Source organism: Anabrus simplex, chromosome 1, assembly GCF_040414725.1.
Source record: "Anabrus simplex isolate iqAnaSimp1 chromosome 1, ASM4041472v1, whole genome shotgun sequence".
Classification (NCBI taxonomy): Eukaryota; Metazoa; Arthropoda; class Insecta; order Orthoptera; family Tettigoniidae; genus Anabrus; species Anabrus simplex.
The window spans coordinates 389,578,759-389,597,361 of NC_090265.1; the positions used below are offsets into that span (position 1 = coordinate 389,578,759).

General features: G+C 37.9%; 1 protein-coding gene across 1 annotated transcript in view; it reads left to right on the forward strand.

Annotated features, from left to right (window-relative positions):
* The window catches only part of LOC136866433 (2-oxoglutarate dehydrogenase complex component E1), a 250,108-nt gene that overhangs the window by 141,829 nt on the left and 89,676 nt on the right, over nt 1-18,603 (forward strand). Inside the window, exons 9-11 of the mRNA XM_068226528.1 lie at nt 1,161-1,288; nt 14,013-14,165; nt 16,613-16,841. Of these exons, the coding sequence (XP_068082629.1) occupies nt 1,161-1,288; nt 14,013-14,165; nt 16,613-16,841 (510 nt within the window). The remainder of the gene's footprint in view (nt 1-1,160; nt 1,289-14,012; nt 14,166-16,612; nt 16,842-18,603) is intronic.

Below are 18,603 nucleotides of genomic sequence, written 5' to 3' on the forward strand. Positions count from 1 at the left end.
TCACAGACGTGCAGGTCGCGTATACAGCATCAAATTGAAAGACCTGCACCAGGCCTCTCCAGTGGCCATACGCCAAAAAAGAAATTACATTAAACATTCAAATTTTGGTCATAGTAACATTCCCACATGCCCTTACTGCCTGAGTAGTATACATACATGCATACATACACTAGTGTCCAAAAGTTAAGCATAATCACTAAATGAGGGCGTACTGCCTGATAGGAATATCAGACGGAACTTGTCCAAAAAAAAACGGTGTCAGAAAGGTTCTGATAGCTAAGGTACATCTTTGATAACAACTAACAAAACTTGGCAATATCTTCCACAACAAAGTATGCTGTTAATAGGGTGTATGGTTACCCCTAACGGTCACCCGTGCTTCACAGCGACGTGGCATGCTCTCTATCAGATGGTCCAAGAGCTCTTGTGGCAATCGATCCCATTTCTCCAAAAGGGCAATGTGAAGGTCTTGGAGGGTCCTTGGTGGAGGCTGACGGGATGCAGTTCGCCTTCCCAGTGCATCCCAGACGTGTTCTATAGGATTCAGATCTGCAGACCTCGCTGGTCAGTCCATGCGATGAATGTCTTCCCCAGCCAGAAATTCATCCAATAGAGCAGCGTGGTGCGGTCGGGCATTATCGTCCATTAAGAGGAAATGTGGACCACCCACAGTTCTGTAGATTCGAAGAAGTGGTCTCAGTACCTCATCCCTGTATCTCCGAGCGTCAAGTGTTCCTCGGACAACCCATGGAGATGTGCAGGTCCGTATCGCCATTCAACATGATATAGATGTCGATTCCCATAGGGAACCTGAAATATTTGTCCCGAATGAGTAAATTTATAATACCAATGTAGTTGGTCCGTTATTGGACATTATAAATTTTCCAGCCAACTCATTCCTGGTTGCCAGCGTTTCGCCCCAGTGTGCTGATTAGCTACTCAGCCCAGTAGAACATATTGAGAATGTCAGTTAGCTATTATGCCCCTGTTAGGAGGAGGACTTTAGCAAGCCACATAACAGTGCCAAAAATTCCAGTTTAAGAAATGAATTTGTGTGCTGCATTCTCTTTGTAATATTATTTATAATCATAAACATTGTATTTTGCCTGGATATTTGAAAATTTACTGTGTTAAAAGAAAAATTTTTCATTCTTATATAGATGTTGCACGCGTGGTAAATGCGCCTGTCTTTCATGTCAATAGTGATGATCCAGAAGCAGTAATGTATGTCTGTAAGATTGCTGCTGAATGGAGAGCCACCTTCCATAAGGATGTTGTAATAGATATAGTAAGTATTCCATTTTAATGAGATCATATAAGTCTACACTATTGTAATGTTAAGAATTGCTGTAAATTTACAGATACATATAAAGATTCTAAGGACTAGACTTTATAGCAAATACTAGATATCCCTAAAACAACGTCTTCCAAAGGAATATTGCAGTACTTAATTTGAAGTGTGTACATTACAAATGTTTGAATAGATTGATAAGCAGTTTGTCGATAATCTGTTGAGGATTGTGTCAGTAGGGAAGAAGATACCAGGACATTGTAACTATAAGAAAAGCAGTGACATCTTCATACAAGCCAAGAATGCCCATGAAGGAATGGAAGATAAAGCCTCAACCTGAATGTAGCTATGATATTCAAACTTAATAGATCTGTATGGGTAATCATGTTTATGCTCGTATGGGACGTATCCATCATTGGCTTTCCAATGTGCCATTTCACTGTTTGGAGAATAGAATTCAGTGGAGTTAAGATGGTCACAATTGCCGATAACGAATTGAAACAGAACACACAAACTCGATAATATATCAAGGAGACATGGTGTAGCGCGAAGTCGAAATAGTTAAAATCAACATGGCAGTGACTAAGACAAAAACAAGACTTAGAATTGTTAAAGACGGCTCTATTGTAAATTGATAAATGAACAAACCTTCATAGAGAGCAAATGCATTATGTTCAAGACACTAGAGACGCACCTTTAAATTGATAGGTTAGAAGAAGATCATCGGAAGAAGAAAGATTTATAGCGTTAAATTTACAGAATAACGCATAAATGAAATAGCAATAGTATAATCTACGGGATATAAGGGGAATATTATAAAAATAATCGATATAAAGGAGTTGATCACGGCAAAGACAAGGCCTTGATTCTATTATACGATAACATATTGAGTCTTTAAACAATCTTATACGATATAAAAAGCTGAGACAATAGCAGATATATTGGAGATCTGCAAGATTAAAATGATAAAAATTCAATCTAAGTGGATTATGATTGAAATTGTTATGTTAGAAGGCCTGGAATACAGCATAATGTTGCAGCTAATTTCATATATGTATTTTTATCTTCATATTGCGCAAGACGAGACTGCCATGCATTTTTAAGAAGACTATGGGCATGCTGTCTGGATGAGGCCAAGCTGAGATGACAGCAAAGAGTGACCACATCTTTGATGACATCTGAATGGCCAGCGGCGGAGTGCGAACGTCAAACCAGAGCCACAGATGACGATGCAGATATAAACCAATTCCGGAGCCAAAGGAAAAAGATAAGAAATTCATCAAATTAAGGTAAACGATTGTGATATAAATTCAAATGTAGACATTTTAGTTGTTTATAAGTAGATGTTAGATCGTTATCTTCGAAATGATTAAATTATGTTAGATACTCACGCAATAGTTATACATTTGTGCCGACATAGATGGACTTCCTAAAAGACAAGACCAATTCTAATTCGGGAGTGTGTTATGAATAATATCATGTACGCTGGCGTAGCAGAGGGAGAGGTGATACTCCCACGTGGTGCGTCCCAGGTGGCGGATAGGGGTTTCCTAACCGAGTTGCCGGCGGACTTTAGGGAAATAAAATACCTCTCGCGGACCAAACATCTTCCCCCCCTTTGGGTGGGGGACGCAGACGAAGAATAAACCCATGGTATCCCCTGCCTGTCGTAAGAGGCAACTAAAAGGGGCAACCAAGGGATGATTCAGTTAGAACCACGAGACTACCTGTAATTAGTACCATCACTCAGGGAACACCATGGGTCGCATTTACTTGCGCGTAGTACCACTATTGCAAGTTGTAAATCTCATAAAGACGTAAAGGGAATTCAGAATAAGAAGTTGTTACAATAATGTGGTTTTTATTATTGTAACAACTTCTTAGTACCACTATGTTAGGTATGCAGTAGCTTTGTGATTAGTAGCAACAGTGTGTGAATCAGGAGGTGGGTCCTACAGTACCTGTGATTCGTACCCCTATATGAGCGACACCATGGGATTAGTGACACCATGGTTCTGCCTTACCTATGATCAGTTCCCACTATGTGAGGAATTCCACAGGATAGTAAGAGTCCCTGTGGTTAGTCCACTTATGTGAGGAACGCCATAGGTTTGCGTTGCCTTTATCAGTTTGCGTTGCCTGTAGATAGCGCCGCGATGTGCGAAACACTATAGGTCTGTTTTCCATGTGCGCATTACACTACCTGTGAGTAGTACCATAATGTGTGGAATACTGCGAGTGTCCGCTACTTTTGATTAATACCGCAACATTACACATAGCATGGTTCTACTTTCCTAGTGATCAATACCATTATGAGGGGCCAATGACCTGGATTTTGGACCCGTTTCTGCTATAAGCATAATCGATTCAGCATCGTGCTATAGAAGCAGTCCCTTGGTCAGTAATACTATTGTTTTGTGCCAGCTTCTGTACATGTGAGGCACTGTGGGTTGGATCCACTGATCGTTTTAAATTCATATCCGTCCATCCATTCATTCATCCTCATGCTTTGAATTCTGGTCAGTGGAGGATTTTGAACTTTTAATTTGTGATTTAATTTCGTCTCATTTCATACCATTAGGGGCCGATGATCTCAATGTTAGGCCCCTTTAAACAACAATCAATCAATTAATCAATCAATCAATAATATGATGATACCATTGCAATGAAACCAGATAATATTGGCAGGTTATACCATGTGGAATGTGAAGTGCAGAGTGGTAGAACACTTTAAGGTTATATGTGAAGTGATGATTGATATACAGAAAAATGAAGATTAGATATTGCCAAAGGAAATCAGAGTAGGGTTTTATATATATATATGGATATGAGAATAAACCGAAGACATGTTGCTAATAGATATGAAGATATTGATCCAATGAAGTGAATAATTGGGAATGAAACTATTTTAAGCGTCAAGATAAGGTATATACAAGGGTTATTGGAAAGAAATGTAAGAGATATGATATGTGAAATAAAGGTAATGTTGTGATGTTATACGAGTATAAGGAAGAATGGATAGATAGAATATATATTGCTACGATGATAAAAGAAGAAAATGATTTTTTTTTTAAGAGAAAGATGTCACTTGACACAAGCTAGGATCATTTATGTTCATTATACCATGATTATATCTCATTGATAGAGAATCCATATCCTACGATAGTGACAACATGTTGTGGTAGTTATAATATGGTATGGCAGGGTTAGATCATCACAATGAATCCTTATAGGAAGTGTCGGTCATTAATTTGATAAATTGTAACCTAGTATTTCTACCATGAAGTTATATTTTTCTGAATGATGAGGATAGCATATATTAAATCACGTGGATAGGCAATATTATTTTCTATAAATAATTTCAGAAGGATAGATGGTTTCTAGTATCTTTGCGAAAGATATTCTTTGCATATTTAAATAAATCACACAAGGTCATACATTAAAGTTCAGACATTCATGTGAGAATATGGTTGATTAGTTATGTTTTATGGTTAATTTGGATCGAAGATTAATTTGATAAATGATACAGTGATGAGAGATGTTAGATTTTAAGGTGAATATTAGCATATGTTTTTCCCCGACGCACAGAGATGTGTTACGATAATCCGAAGACAAGCGTGAAATGAAATCCTCATCCTAAGATATCGGAAGAAAGGAAATGAATTATGATGCTGATAAAATTATGTATTTTATGTAATTCAAACACTTTACTTTATTCTTGACTTTCCAAGTGGATTTGTATTTATTTGAAGAAATTTTTATATATATATATATTTTTTTGATTTGAATGATGATATTTAATGTTAAGAATTTCATATTTAGGTTCCGTATTGAAACAAGATTTACATCACAACTTACAACACAAGATCTTCAAGTACCACCTTAGCAAGAACCTCAATTACTATTTCTCAAAATAATGTAAACCATTCCAGAATACAAATCGACATATTGAACTGTTCAATGGACATTCTAACTATCAACATCAATACATAGTGAAAAAAATTAACTCAACTATTTCTGCTTGCATTGAACATTAATATAATTCTTCCATTCTTAAGTCCAAGTTGAAGCTCCAATCGAATTTTATTGTACATATTTTATGTGGAACACCATTCGACTAAATGTTTGTTTACCTTTTTAATGTGTCAAACATGGCTACATAACTTCAATGAATTGACTGGTCAAAAAGTTAAAATATTACAGAATTAAGCCTACAATCAAATTTCACTATAGGCCCTAATTATATATTACAAGAACAAAATTTCTTTTAACAAATTAACCGTTTAATTAGAAATATTAAGGTGTACACCTCATAGAATAATGACCATTCCCATTTTACTTACCTTTTATTTGTGTATATATATACTATTTTAATCATATAATGTATATTTTTAATCCACCATTGTAATCACACCATAAGAATCATGATCTATACTTGTCTTTGTTTAATTATTCTCGGCTGATGATGACAGGGAATCTGTCGAAACCGGTACCGAATGTACAAAAGTTGTGATGTTTTAACTGTAATGTAAAACTTTCACACAATATATAGTATTGAAAAGGTGGAACTTATTGTCCTTTCTTTGATGTAAATTGAATGATGATATGAAAGTGATTTACAAGTTCATTTCAGATCTTAATAATTTTTACAATATACAACCAGCATATCAATGATCAATATTGATAGTTTATGCTATTGAAGCAGATTCAATTAATTCAATTTAAGATATTCATTTTTCCTTTATTTTATTTTATTTTCCTCAACTTTCAAACTTGAATAAATGATTATAGTTAAGGTATACTAGAAGTGCTATTTATCAATTTGGTTAGGATATTAGATGGATTTAGAATTAAGGCATGAAATAGATCATATTCTTGTACTGTATAGACAACGATTCATAGGATGGAGACATACATACATACATACATACATACATACATACATACATACATACATACATACATACATATCGCACGTCGTTCCATCTTAAGCGATGGGTCGGCGAACGAGGCTTCTCCACCAGTTGCGGTCTCTGAACTTCTCTCCTTCTTCGATGCTTTCCAAAGTATGTCCTCTCTGTTGAATGTCAATCTTCACCATGTCCTTGTGTCCGACTCGGCTGAATGGTCAGCGTACTGGCCTTCGGTTCAGAGGATCCTGGGTTCGATTCCCAGCCAGGTCAGGGATTTTAACCTTAATTGGTTAATTCCATTGGCCTGGGGGGTGGGTGTTTGTGCTGTCCCCAACATCCCTGCAACTTACACACCACACATAATACTATCCTCCACCACAATAACACGCAGTTACCTACACATGGCAGATGCCGCCCACCCTCATCAGAGGGTTGCCTTACAAGGGCTGCAATCGACTAGTAATAGCCACACGAAATTATTACCATGTCCTTGTACCTGAGTCTTGGTCGCCCTCTTGGTCTTTTGTCAAGTTTTAGATCGTACATTATTTTTGGTAATGTTATCACCCATGTGTCGCATATGTCCATACCATCTCAGTCGCTGCACTGTTATTTTGTCCTGCAGTCTTACAACTTGAGCCTGCTTGCGGATTTCCTCATAACGGACTCTGTCCCTCCGTGTTTTACCGATCATGCTACGGACAAATTTCATTTCTGCTGCCTGGATTCTACTAACATCTTTATTTCTCACGGTCCATGTTTCGCAACCATTGATCAGGATTGGTACGTATTAGGTTTCATATATGACTCTCTTACATTTTGTTGGTATTTTCTTGTTCCATATTATGTCTTTAACTATTTTGTAAAAGTTGCTACCTGCCTGAATTCTGTGGGAAATTTCCTCGTCTATAGAACCAGTATCAGAGATAACACTTCCAAGATATTTGATATGATGGTTCATCTGTAGCTGTTTCCCCTCCATTTCAATGTGTCTGATTGGTTGTCCTTATCTCTTCATGACCATAAACTCACTTTTCTCTTGACTGAAGATGAGTCCATATTCTGTAGCAGCTTCTGTCCAGGAGTTTATTTGTCCTTGAAGATCTTCTTTACAGTCTCCCCACAAGCATATATCATCTGGGAACAAGATAACTTTCATTTTCTTACCTCCAATGGTTTGGTGAACTTTTCTCGGAATCTTGTTCATCACAGTGATGAAAAGAAGAGGAGACAGAACACCACCTTGTCTTAACCCAGATTTTATATGAAAGGTTTCAGTCATTCCTACAGGTGTTTTGACTCTACTTCGAGTATCTTCATACAAATTCTTGATCCGGTGTATCATGTCATCCTGTATTCCAATTTTCTTCAGTGCTTCAGTGTTTCCCACACCTTCTCTATGTTCACTGGATCAAATGCTTTCTTGATATCCAGAAAGGCTAACCACAAATCTTGGTTGTGTTCATAGTATTTTTCCGTTAAGTGACAGACTGTAAAGATTAAATCAGTTGTTGATCTCCCCTTCCTGAATCCATATTGTTCTTCAAAGAGGATCTCTTCAATAAGGGGTCTGATTTTACGCTCTATAATTCTTTCATAAAGTTTACCAACTTGAGATGCTAAAGTGATGCCTCTATAGTTGGAACATGGAGACGTCCATCATTATTACTGCCAAATAAGACGTTTATTAAGATGCCATTTTCCTTTTTGGAACCCACATTTAAAAAAAGAATGAAAAAAATATAAACATCGAACCCGGAGATTGAGCTAGCCTGGATTTCTTTTACGTTCCCACCCTGGACGCAGGAAGGGTGTACCAAACAGGATACAAACTTAATGTGTTTTAAAATGTCTGTATTCCAATCTGTCATGGAACATATATTTGTTAGATAACTTTGAAGCCACTCTGTCGACTCTTCAAGAAATTTCATGGACTGACTCTGCCAGCGGTAGACAAGCTAATGCTCTGTTAAAAAGCATGGACGATTTTAACTTTTTATTTGAGAAGAGTGCAGTGTGACTCATTATGAAATATCTCACAGGTGGTTGCGGTGGTGTCTATTGTTTTAAGATCTTGGCAATCATCCTGTATGAAAGACCCTTCAGCCCAGCAAAGTGGCCTAGGAAGTGAAGAATAGGACACTTCAAGTTTTACGATGTTTTAGAATTGAATCTTTTTTTTTATTAACATTCACATTTGAATTAGAACTACTTTTCCAATTTGTTCGCTATACTGGGGGACTATGGAATTAAAGGTAGATTATTAAAATCAATCAAAGGCATTTATGTTGACAATTGGGCTTCAGTGAGAATTGATGGTAGAATGAGTTCTTGGTTCAGGGTACTTACAGGAGTTAGACAAGGCTGTAATCTTTCACCTTTGCTGTTTGTAGTTTACATGGATCATATGCTGAAAGGTATAAAATGGCAGGGAGGGATTCAGTTAGGTGGAAATGTAGTAAGCAGCCTGGCCTATGCTGACGACTTGGTCTTAATGGCAGACTGTGCCGAAAGCCTGCAGTCTAACATCTTGGAACTTGAAAATAGGTGCAATGAGTATGGTATGAAAATTAGCCTCTCGAAGACTAAATTGATGTCAGTAGGTAAGAAATCCAACAGAATTGAATGTCAGATTGGTGATACAAAGCTAGAACAGGTCGATCATTTCAAGTATTTAGGTTGTGTGTTTTCCCAGGATGGTAATATAGTAAGTGAGATTGAATCAAGGTGTAGTAAAGCTAATGCAGTGAGCTCGCAGTTGCGATCAGCAGTATTCTGTAAGAAGGAAGTCAGCTCCCAGACGAAACTATCTTTACATCGGTCTGTTTTCAGACCAACTTTGCTTTATGGGAGCGAAAGCTGGGTGGACTCAGGATATCTTATTCATAAGTTAGAAGTAACAGACATGAAAGTAGCAAGAATGATTGCTGGTACAAACAGGTGGGAACAATGGCAGGAGGGAACTCGGAATGAGGAGATAAAGGCTAATTTAGGAATGAACTCCATGGATGAAGCTGTACGCATAAACCGGCTTCGGTGGTGGGTCATGTGAGGCGAATGGAGGAGGATAGGTTACCTAGGAGAATAATGGACTCTGTTATGGAGGGTAAGAGAAGTAGAGGGAGACCAAGACGACGATGGTTAGACTCTGTTTCTAACGATTTAAAGATAAGAGGTATAGAACTAAATGAGGCCACAACACTAGTTGCAAATCGAGGATTGTGGCGACGTTTAGTATATTCTCAGAGGCTTGCAGACTGAATGCTGAAAGGCATAACAGTCTATAATGATAATGTATGTATGTATGTATGTATGTATGTATGTATGTATGTATGTTTCAAATTTCTGTGAATGTTCTTCAGTTTACAGAGGTTTGGTTATTAAATTAAAGTGATTAACATAGAATAGTAGAAATAATTCTATAGTCACATATTGCTTTCAAAAGGGAGGAGCCATGAACCGCCCCCCCAGTGATCCCTACTTCCCCAGTCAAAATGCTTAAAGTACACCCATGCCTGTGCTGTATCTTTTACATCCTGCATCTACACTAATCTGTTTGTGATATTCCTACCTTGATCTACCCTTGCTGTTTTTACCACTTAAACTTCCCTCAGAAACTAACTGAACAAGTCCTTTGCTTTTTAAGATGGGTCCTATCGTTCTCTCTTCCTCTGGTCAATTTTTTCCAAATCATTCTTTCACCAATTTGATTCAGTATGACCTTGTTTGTGATTTGTTCTACCAATCTCGCCTTTAGCATTTTTCTTTAACACCACATTTCAAAAGCTTCCATTCTCTTTATTTTTTTGAGATAGTTATTGTCCATGCTTCACTTCCATACAGTGCCACTCTCCAGATAAGTATTCAAAAACATCTTTCTAATTCCTATATCAGTGTTTGATGTTAGCAAATTTCTTTCCGTAAGAAAGGCCTTCTTTGCTTGTACTAGTCTGCATATTAAGACGTCCTTATTTCTGCTGTCATTAGTTATCCTAGTACCCAAGTAACAGTATCCATCTACTTCCTTAAAGACTTAATTTCCTAATCTCATATTTTCTCCATCACCTGACTTCATTTGACTGGACTCCATTACTTTTGTCTTGGATTTATTTATTTTCATCTCATACTCCTCCTCAAAGACTGTCCATACCATTTGGCAATTTCTCCAGATCTTCTACAGACTCAGAAAAAATAACAATATCCGAAAATCTCAGAGTTTTGATTTCTTCTCCTTGGATTGTGACTCCTTTTCCAGATTCCTCTTTGATTTACTTTACCGCCTGTTCTATATAAGTATTAAAAAGGAGAGGGAACAGACTGCAGCCTTGCCTCACTTCTTTTTTGGATTGCTGCTCTTTATCCATAGCCTTCGATTCTGATCACTGCAGACTGATTTTTGTACAGATTGTAGATAATTCTTCTTTCTCGGTATGTGATCTAGATCACCTTCAGAATCTTAATTAATTAATTACTTATGGTGCTACAGCCCATGTAGGGTCCGGGCCTTGTCTAACACATTTCTCTTCCATCCATCTCTTGATGTCTCCATCCTTCTCCAATTCTGCACTCCCAGTCTCCAGATCATCCAGCCACTGTAGTCTTGGATGTCCGACAGAGCAACTTTCCTCACGTTTCATGTCCAGTATCTTTGGGACTCGTCGTGTATCCATTCTCTGTAAATGTCCTAGCCATTGCAACCTCCGTAGCTTAATGTCTTCTGCAATCGGTGGGTTCTTATAGTCTATACAGCTCCTAGTTAGTTAGAATTCTCCAAATGCCATTGTCACATATCGCACCATATATCTTCCAAAGCACTTTGCATTCCTATATATTAAAAATATTTCTGACTTGTGTTAGCATCTATGTTTTAGAGCCATACATAACTATTAGTTTTATAATTGATTTATAAACTGTAACATTCAGATGCCTCAACAAGAGAGGTTCACAAAAGATTTAACAAGCTATAATAGCACCTATTGCCTGCTGCTATTCTCACCTTAATTTCTGCTGGAACTTCATTTCCTTCAGTTACCATTCCTCTCAAGTACAGTAGAAGTCCGCTATAGTGAGTACAGCATATAGCGAGAACTCCTTTATAAAGACAGCCCTTTTCTGTCCCTTGAAAATTCCCATATTAAACTGTGTATTATCCTTCGGTAACAGCGAGAAGCCCAACACTGATGCATCCGCTATTATGAGTGATTAAACGTATGTAATTTTTCCATTATTAATATTTATGCACTCCAGTGATTATATTGAATGCGATCGATCATCTTTGGTATAGATTTATCGCTATGTGCACTAGCGAGCGCTCTCACAGACATTTGAACTCTAAAGCGATATCGGAGTTGATTAGTAATACTCGTCGACTGGTGTTCTATATGCACAATTCGAAATGAAAGAGAACATGTTTCCGTAATAAATGTGTAAATAACGTGGCCGATAGCAGTAGTTATCTTGTTAGAAATAAAGGCTGAAGTAAATGATCGCTTAATTTTGAAACTATGTACTGAAATTAAGCAAGAATACGATACACCTCAAGATACGGTGCAGAGTGGATGACTGATTTTGGAGTTTATTTTATTCAGTTAAAACCTCGTTAGGCGTTTCTGCAGGGGACAAGGAAAGATAATGCGTTAAGCGAGAAAACATACTATTGAATACATTAAAAAAAACCTATCCAACACGAATGTATAAACTCTTGCTATGTTCTTTTCAGACATACGTGTACGCAGTAAGATAGTTGCTATCTATCGTTTCTAAAGATGCGATGAGAGTATTAAAAGATGTGAAAAAGATGAGAGATAATATGAAAACCTTTTCAGTGGGGCTTATTAAATAAAATCAATATATTAAAAGGTGCGTTAAATACCCGATAACAAATATAAAAGTATCAGCATTATTGCAGATCACACTCTTTGACCGTGAATTATTTGGCTGTTAAACTTGGCCATGTGCGAGAGAAAAGACTTTGACCGTCGTCTTGAATGCGACAACATTTTGATAGACTCGAGTCGAAACTCGACAGTGCAAGTTTTAACATATGCGCCACTGTTGAAATATGCGGATGTCTGTCCACTTCCTGGATTTGTCATCATTGATAAACAATTTCATAATTTATTCAGTATCTATATGCACCACGCTAGTCAACTTCACACGATGTTCCTAATCCTTAGGTAGTCTGTCACGCAATAAATATTTGCTACCCTTCACTGCATCACTCAACAAAGAATACATTTCTAACTTCTGAATGGAATGCGAAAAATAAGCATAAACAGTCTTACTGGGTTATTCATCAGTATCAACGAAAACCGGAGAGCATAACTGAACTTTCCTGAGGCAGCTTGCTTCCCGAAGCTAAAATTTACTCTCTAAAGTTCCGGAATTCAAGGCCATTTCCCGTTTTTGCGTAACTTTCTCCGACCTGCCTCCTGTGGCGAGAGCTCTAATCTGTCTTGGAAATCCTTTCTAAAGGGATGATAAAGAACAGTTTCAGGGCTGGGGAAAATGTGATCATACTGAGCGGTAATAATGAAATTTTGTGACGCGATAAATGAGGTATTTTTAAATAGATTTAATGCAACGTGAATCGGGACTTCGAATTTGACGTGCTAAGCGAGAATTTGCCTTAATGAGGAATGCGTAATAGGAGGTTACACTGTATTTTCTCATGTCTGGTTAAATTTCGGAAAGGCTATTCCCAAGTAGCTAATAGTGATAAGGTTATCATTACTCTACTCGTGCTTGAAATATGTTTTCACGATACATATGAGGTTGTTAGGTTAGGTGATTGTTTGAATAAGAAAACTGAAAATTTTGCCACAGAAGCCACTGGAGTGATATCATTACAATTCTTCAGAATGAAATTGAATATCCGCATTCACGTTTTCTCGGAATTAGAAAAATAACTTACGAGTAGGCCACAGTATGTAAATTGGCGAAAATGCAAGTTTTGAACAAGCAAATTACTGTTACATACTGATCGTAATGTGTGAGAGGTTTTCCTGACTTTTACGAAAGAAACGGATCTAACAACAATCCAGTATAGCGAGGAAATTTTTTGCCATTATGAATTCTCGCTATAACGGACTTCTGCTGTATTTTCAATTAATCTTTTTTTCTTTGTACGCTTTGAACTGGTCCATGCCTTTCCACCTCATCTTGATTCTCATATTTATCATATCGCATATCCCAGGGAGTAACAAGATAAATAAAAAAATTAAAGTTCTTAGGGGAGGTAATTTTTTTTTAAACAATACGAAATCACAGATTCTCCAGATGTCAAACCATTCTGTGTTATATATGAAACAGCTTTTTAAATAATGGTTTTGGTTGGATTTTGTTTAAATCAAAAAATGAATAAAGTATCTGCTTTGGACTGTGAATGAAACCAAATTGTTCAGTATTAACCAGGCATTATTTTCTTCTGTGGACCAGTAAAGTTAAAGCGTGTAAGTCACATTTGTGTATTATTAAATAGTGAGATTTAATAGTCTCTTTAACAGAAGCAGTCCGTGTGTTTCCCTTAATAACTCAGTGCCGCCATACTTAAATACTTTGCTAGGTATCCTATGCTCACCCCCCTCCCCCAGCTCTGATTTTTCATCTCCTTAATAGCTTCATCACTTCCTCACCACCTTCATTCTTCTTCTTCTTGTCCTCGCCCTTATAACAAAATCAACAACAGAGTTACATTTATCCTCATTTAGAATACTTTGAATTTATGAAATAGTCAAGAATTTTTAGTATTTTTTAAAATTTAAATCTGACATAAGAAGTGGCATTACTTTTTATTTCATATTTTGCAGGTGTGTTACCGACGCAGTGGTCACAATGAGATAGATGAACCAATGTTCACCCAGCCATTAATGTACCATAAGATAAGAAACACTCTACCAGTATTGGTCAAATATTCAAAGAAGCTTGTGTCTGATGGTATTGTTACACTTGAAGAAGTGAAGGTAAATCTTGTGTTGCTCTTTATCCGGTAACATCCTCTCTTTTTTTTTTTTTTCAGTGAATTTTTTAATAGAAAAATTAATTAGAAGCTGAATTATGGGCCATGATGGCATCTGGGGTGGTGTTGGAGGAAGGCCGGGTGTGTCCAGGAATGGGAATGAGGGCGCAATCGATGTGGTTAAGAAGATTTTGCAAACGATCCCACTTCGATGTTGGAGCGGTATGTTAGATTGTCGGCTAGGAGTAGAAAGTGGGGAAAGATGTCATGGAGGTGGAAGATATAGGCCAGAGGTAGTGTGTGGTGGGACCGGTGGTAAACGGTGGTAACATGTAGGATTCGGGAGGGGAAATTTATCGTGGCGGTAATGGATTCAGGGAAGAAGAGAGGGTAAAGGGGGGTATGTGGATGCGGACTGGGAGTGACATGCGTGAAGCTAGTGCAGAACCACCTTGGCCAATGTCATGGGTGTGGTTTGAGCGGTATAGATTGAAGCCATGGAGATGGGTGAACTGATGAGACCGGAGCATAGTTTCATTAAGGAGGAGGACATGGGAGGGGTGTTGGGCTGTAAGAGCTTGAAGATGGAGGCGTTTGGAGTGAAAGGACTAGATGTTAAGGAAGGGGATAGAGATGGGCTTAAGAAACTGGGATCGGGAGGAGACTCTATCCATGATCAAACTAGAGTCTCAAGGGGGGGGAATGGAAATGGGTGTTGAGGCCGAAGTGGGAGGATTGAAAGTGCATATTAAGGGTTTGGTCGGCTGCGGCTTGCAGTTGGGTTAGGACCATGGGGTGATGGAATGGATGGATGTTAAAGAGGGAAATAGTGATGAATCAAATGATGTCTTCAAGGGTAGGAGGGGGGGAAAGAGTGAGCGAGTGGGTTGGGAGAAGGTATCTACAGTATGGATGGGAGCGACTAATTTAGGGCAGTTTTCAGGAGGGATGGGATGGGCCTTGCATTGCCGGGAGTATGTGGGGTGAGGGTCATTACAAGTGTTACACTTGGGTGCTCATTCAACATTGGGGCAATGGGATGTAGGATGAGGTTCTGAACATTGTCCGCACATCGGATGTTCGGCGGTGTAGTGTGCTGTTGGGTGCTTGTTATAAACCAGGCACCTTTCACAATGGATGGGTTGGGGAGCTGGGGCGTGGGAAGGTTCCACCCTGTGGTGGTGGCGAAAGATGGAAACCCCATTTGCAATGATTCTATCCATAACCTCAGTGTCGGGGAGTAAGATCCTCTCCATGAAGGTGAGTTTGTGATGCGGAAGGCTTTCCGAATGGGAACACCCTCCGCATTTAGCTCGGAAACGATGGTGTCTTCTGTGATATCCGGGTCCTCTCACCGGATAACATGACTGAACAGGCAGTGATGGGGTGTGGTGGAGGTTTTTTAGTGGTGGGAGTGGATAAGGGCTTCAGGGTTGATGCTGATCCTGATTGGGCGGCTTCGATGGTGTGGGTGAGCCGGTGTGTAGTGTCCTACCCGTTGACTTTAATGATTGTTAGAAGTTGGATGGATGTCAGCTATCTCATGGCACTGTATGTTGAATCTGACGAGCGTGGCAAAGATGTTTCTTGTCTGGCGGAATTCTGGTGAAAGGTTGTGCAGGAGAAAGGTGTGTGTGCTGTGGGGAGTTTTCAACTAAAGAGTGCGGAGGTTAATAATTCGTCAGCGGGCTCAGGAGAAGGATGGAATTCGGAGATGGAGTTAATGTCTGGTAGATGTAGATGTAAAGCTGATATGAGGTGATAGTATGTTACACATGTATGCACATTGTCTTTAACCTTGTTCAGTTTTGAAACAAAGTTGTTTGCAGACATACTGTAATTAGAGGCAAAAGTAGCCTTAATCTTTGCTGCAAAATGCACAACATGGGAAAGTGTTCATTAGGTAATTATTTCTACAGTTCCTTGCTGGTTTACCTGATATTTTAATATGAATACTATTCTGCACACTGATTAGCTGTAACTGTAAATTGTAGGAAGCTTCAAAATCATTTTATCCATTATTAAGATTGAAGAACCCCCCTGTCCCCCCAAACAAGGTACATGCATGAATTAATTAATTAATGAAAATTACATCACTGTCTTCCGATGCCTGGTCTAGTAAGTGCTTAGCAAATCTAGATTCTCTGTTATAATTAAGTGCTTTGATGTGTTCTGCATAAGAATTATGTCTGAAATTTTAACCAGTTCAGTGTACTGCATTTTCATTTGCAAACACTATGTACAGTAAGTTATACATAACCCTTTCCTGGATGGTGTTTCTGGGATGAATTTTGCTAGGGTTTCTGTTGTGTGTTCTGAATGACATATTGTACTGTAATTTCTAGAAGTGTATATATTTTGATTATGAGGTGACATGTTTCTTTCTTGTTTTTAATTTGGTTTTATGTTTATATGTTATCGTGGGCTTTATGTTCTGTCACTAAATTTTAGGATATTGAAGATAAATACGTGAAAATTTGCGAAGAAGCATACAGTAATGCCCAGAAAGAGACTCACATTAAATATAAAGATTGGCTGGATTCTCCATGGTCTGGTTTCTTTGAGGGTAAGGACCCTCTAAAAGTTTCCCCAACTGGAGTGAAAGAAGATACATTGGTCCACATTGGCAGGAAAATGTCATCTCCTCCCCCCAGCCATTTAGAATTTGTTATCCATAAAGGTGAGTATTTATGTGATTCTTTAAAAAAAATAAAAGTTAACGTTTAATCAGCCTGTCATTACTATTTATAACATATTAATTAAGCATACATATTTTGGTCTTTTTTTTTTTTTTAAGGGCTTATTCAGTGTGTTGGATTCTTTGTATAAACATTATTCTTTATTAACACAACATATAGTTTGACACAGTTGAACCATCATATATAAGAGTATATATGTGACCTGGCAGGCCAAAAGGGACTCAAAGTCGGCAATTGAAATTTTGCACCAGAGCTGAACAAAAGTGTCGGGGGTGACAAAAATTGCATTTCTGTGTTTTAAACTTCTTGCGCTATCTATGGGTCATCTTAACAAACTAAGTTGTGCAGCAGTTCGAGTCTTCACTACTGTATGTCATGAAAACTTTGTACAACTGGTAAAGAAATTAGTGAAACCTAAAATTGCGTTTTTCTCAAAATACAGTTTTCTTAATAGCAGTACTCAGTAATTAATATCTTCCGAAGTATTCCACCTAGCAGCATGAACTTTTTTTTAAATGCTCAATATCGTACGCCAATTTTAGAACTACAAAAATCTTTAAAATGACGAATCTGACTTTAGGTCCCTTTCTGCGCATCAGGTCACGTATATAATTTAAAGCTTTTACAACAAATTGAAATTTAAAATGATAACTGCATGCTTTCATGCCGCTTAGCATCCCAATCTAAAATTTCATATATTCACTTCAGAGGTAAAGTGTGATTTGTAGTTACTTATAAAACTACTGAATGCCAAGGAGTACAAGACAATGAAATGTTAGCCAGACGGATATCCTTTGCAGTGCCAAAAACCTTCCAAGAATGATATAAAATTATTCTGTAGAACTACCATGAAAAATTGTATTATTGAAGCTCAGATCTGTTTAATGTAAGGTATTTATGTTTAAAATTGTATTTAATTTAGAGCAGTTCAATATCTTAACAGACCATCAGATGGCTTTTCACATCTGTCTCAAGATACTGGCAGCTCGTGCACCCATTGCCATACTGGGGCAAAATGCTGGTAATTTTACAATTGAAAAGCCTAAAGAGCTTGAGTTTGCCACCCGTCCCCTACAGGATATCATTAAATTGTCAACTACCACAATAACAGAATGAAAATAAAATGGAGCAGTCAAACTAGCTACTTTGAGAGAATAAGTCCTGCAAGCTCTCTTCATAGCAAAACCCGGAGATAATCCAGAAGACTGCCTGAGGAAGAAACACAAGCACCTACTCAAAAAGACATGGAAGGATTTCACTGAACTCGAAACAGCCAGGATGATGGAATAAGCAAAGGAGGATCCTCACTTAGCATTAAGATTCAGAAAAACGCAAACTGTAGGATACATTCAATCACTCCTGATCTGCATGTAGGGCAGTTGCCCAGGTGGCAGTCTCCCCATCCGTTGTTTTCCTAGCCTTTTGTTGAATGATTGCAAAGATATTTGACATTTATTGAACATCTCCCTTGGTAAGTTATTCCAATCCCTAACTCCCCTTCCTATAGAAGAATATTTGCCCCAATTTGTCCTCTTGAATCAAACTTCATCTTCATATTGTGATCTTTCCTACATTTATAGACACCACTTATTTGTCTACTGATGTCATTCCACGCCACCTCTCTACTGACAGCTCAGAACATACCACTTATTACAAGTTATTAACCTCATTATTGATCCGTATTGAAAATTTAGTTGAAAAACAATGAAGATATTTATTAAACTATCTGTTCAATACTTTACA